The sequence below is a fragment of the Cryptomeria japonica genome, chromosome 7, assembly GCF_030272615.1.
Source record: "Cryptomeria japonica chromosome 7, Sugi_1.0, whole genome shotgun sequence".
In the NCBI taxonomy this organism is placed as follows: Eukaryota; Viridiplantae; Streptophyta; class Pinopsida; order Cupressales; family Cupressaceae; genus Cryptomeria; species Cryptomeria japonica.
Genome location: NC_081411.1, coordinates 39,534,431 through 39,537,777, shown reverse-complemented (window position 1 = coordinate 39,537,777; position 3,347 = coordinate 39,534,431). Strand labels below are relative to the sequence as shown.

The window sequence follows — 3,347 nt, the reverse complement described above, 5'->3', positions numbered from 1 at the left end:
CCATATGCTTGACTACTTTTTAGCTTATCTAGGTTGTATTAATGTTTTTATAAGTTTCAAAAAACTACCAACAATCATCAAATTGATAAAAGAAATATACTTGTTGTCTTGAGTTAACAATAATTACTTAAAATAAAACAAATATCTCCACATAAACTTACATTTTCTATCAAATTAAATTTATTAACCAGAACTTGTCACGAATATAGAAATGTGAGAAAAAAAGCCAAACACAAAAAAGGAAAGCAAGAATTAAAATTTGATTAACTTTTCAATAAAAATTAAAGCGGGGAAGATCACATCCATCAAAAGGAAATCATTAATTTGAGAGTTATCAACTGTGTGAGTCATTATCACAAGTAACTATATTGTCTCTTTGTTCCTTCCTTTGACATTGGAGGTGATGTATTTGTTGAAATCGCTGTTATTTGGGAACTCACATGTTCAAGGGGAGATAACTTATTAGTCCAATTCTTGAGATTTTAGACAAATAAGCCCAAATTCACTTGCCTATCTGGTCATTTGTTATCTTCCTCAATGTATACTTGAGTCTACATTCCCCCAATTTAACTATGTAGGAAAAGAAAATCATGCTTAACTTAATATAATTTCAGCTAGTCATTATTTGAACTAATCAAATGCCTAAGCTAACACGATTTCAACTAATCATTATTTATAGAGCCACTAGACAAAAGGTTCAAGTTAATAATCACCTATAGGTCATTATGCATCATCTAGCATCATTATCCATTTGATCAAAATCACACACTACCAACATAGGTGATTATCATAATCCTTCGTATCCCTATAGCAACATTATTGTACATCAATAATTTTAAGTATATTATATTATTACTTTCATCAACAACTAGCAAAATCCTATATATTGCATTATAAACTCGTAAACATTGTAGAAAGAAGATTCAACAAATTGTAAATAAATTATCTTCCCTATAGTTGTATTCCCATGGTGCTTTTTCATATCACTGCACTACTATATCATAGATACTATAAATGGCTGCTATATCAGGATTATTGAATAAGGGCCTGAACTAAATTATGTGATGCAAATAACAAGTTCTAGATAACTAGCATCTTACAGAGAATGCACTAGTAGTAATGTTCTCTCACATCACTGAGCTACAATCATCGCATGTTCTATCCATAGCTCCTATATCAGGCTAACTTGAATGAGGACATGAAGACTGAATGTTCACAGTTATTATGGCCTGTAAAGTCCCCAGTCGTGGTTTACAACCGTGAAGCCTCCATCCACAACAAGATTATGGCCGCTCACATATTTAGATTCATCACTGGCCAAATACAGAGCAGCCTCTGCAATATCCTCTGCTTTAAGAATCGTTCCCTTCAAGTTGGCTAAGCTGCTACCCCACGTCTCCATTTCATTCTTCCCTTTTGCTGAATAGTTCATTATAAGCCCAGTTGCAACAAGATAAGGAGAAACACAGTTGACTCTGATACCATATTTTCCGAGTTCAGCTGCACCATTTTTAGTCAAGCCTATAACTGCATGTTTTGAAGCAGTGTATCCATAAGATGTAGTTCCTCCCACAACGCCTGAAATACTGGCTGTAGAAATTATGCACCCTTTTCGCCTGGGTATCATTACGCGGGCAGCATGCTTAATGCCGTGCATTACTCCTTTTACATTTACATTCATGGTGCGTTCAAATTGCTCCATGTTATACTCCACAACACTACTTCGATGGCTATCTACCATGCCCGCATTGTTAAACATAATGTCCAGTTGTCCGTGCTTCTCCATGGCCAAATCTACTGCTGCCCTAACGTCTTCCTCTTTGCTCACATCACAGTGAATATAGACTGCCCACTGTGACAGAGATTCTGCCAGCTTATGACCAGCATCGTCTGCAATGTCTGCAATTATGACTTTCGCTCCATGTTTGTTGAAGAGGCGAGCACTAGCTTCCCCAATGCCATGTGCTCCGCCTGTAATTATTGCAACCTTTCCCTTCAATCTGCATATTCAAACCAGACCTCATATTATCTGCAAATAGAATTAAACGATGTAAGAGGAAAATTATGAGCATGTAAGTTATTACCTTCTCTGTGTCGCCGATGTAGACATAGTTCTTCCTCTTTTGAAGCTTGTCAAAGAATACGCTTTAGAAGTTGAGATGTGATAAAGCTAAAGCAGATAGTTGCATGATGATTCAGAGAAGATACTATAAATAAAAGATATGAAGAGTGATAAAAGATATGAAGAGTGGGCTGGTGGAATATTTAAGAGAAAGGTAGAAATAAATTTAAATTCGTACCCAGAATTTCATACAGTAATAAATTGGGCATGTGGACAGTGTACTGAAAAGGATATCACATTACTATGGTCCTTGACGCATTCATTTTGAGGACATTAGACAATTTCGAGGATGGTAAAAAATTGGTTGGCTACCATGGCCGCTAGATGGTCACGAAAGTTTTTTGCCAGGGCATCTTGAAGCTGGATTTAACGTCAAATAGAAAATTACTAGAGAGGTTTCGTCAAACCCTTTCAACGTTCATAATAATCAGTAAGATTGATTTTATTTTATACGAATAAATACTGCCGGAACTCTCTTGATGTTTTTAGTTTGTAGCTGGATTAATAGTACTTGTTTACGTGTACGATTCTTATCCAAGCTATCTAAATTGAAACTGAATGGCTGTTACCTCAAGTTTCACTCAGGTGGTGTTTCGCGTGATATTTCAAGGCATCAGGGTCTATCAACTCATCATCATGGTCTACCAATATACTATTCTCTTAGTTCTGGGATGGTTTTTTCTTTTTTCAATTCTAATTTTTCAATTTCTAAATTTAAAGAAATCAATAAAATGATTTAATTTTTCAATTTCTAAATTTAAAGAAATCAAAAAAATGATAATTAAAAATTTATTAATAAATTTCATATGTATCAATAGTTGTCTATTTGTACCTTCAATAGTTAGAACTTAAAGATTTTAATTGGACAAGTTGTGCAACTTTATTTTTGTATATAGGTTAGGCAAATTTTGAAGTGGTTATACCACATGGTTTTTGGGGAATCTTTAAGTAGGTATCAGGCGACACATTAAAATGACCACTTTTTGACCCTTTCACACATAATAGATCCCGCAACATGTATCATTACTTCTAAGAAGCCAAAACAATAGCTAATACAGTTAAGTGACATATAGATACAATTAAAAAAATCGTCAATACCCCTGTATCGTTTAGGATCTGTGGGTATGCGAAGTTAGCTATAATGACTATTGGTATGCTTCACCTCATGAATCTTATCAGTCATTCATTTCTTCACTTTATTATTTTTGATCTTTTAAGTGGTTCC

The 3,347-nt window shown here is 34.5% G+C and overlaps 1 protein-coding gene across 1 annotated transcript; it reads right to left on the bottom strand.

The window, feature by feature from the left end:
- Positions 1-1,035: 1,035 nt before the first annotated feature.
- On the bottom strand, positions 1,036-2,169 carry LOC131056230 (short-chain dehydrogenase reductase 2a-like). The gene is made up of 2 exons (XM_057990584.1): positions 2,085-2,169; positions 1,036-2,000 (listed from the first exon to the last, which is right to left on the bottom strand). Exons 1-2 carry the CDS (start codon positions 2,108-2,110, stop codon positions 1,223-1,225), a joined length of 804 nt encoding a protein of 267 aa, XP_057846567.1. The 5' UTR covers positions 2,111-2,169; the 3' UTR covers positions 1,036-1,222.
- Between the last annotated feature and the right edge of the window lie 1,178 nt (positions 2,170-3,347).

Coding starts and splice junctions, on each gene's coding strand:
- LOC131056230 (XM_057990584.1), bottom strand. CDS start 2,110: ATGTCTACATCGGCGACACAGAGAAG. Junction 2,001..2,084: donor ACATCGGCGACACAGAGAAG/GTAATAACTTAC, acceptor TTGAATATGCAG/ATTGAAGGGAAAGGTTGCAA.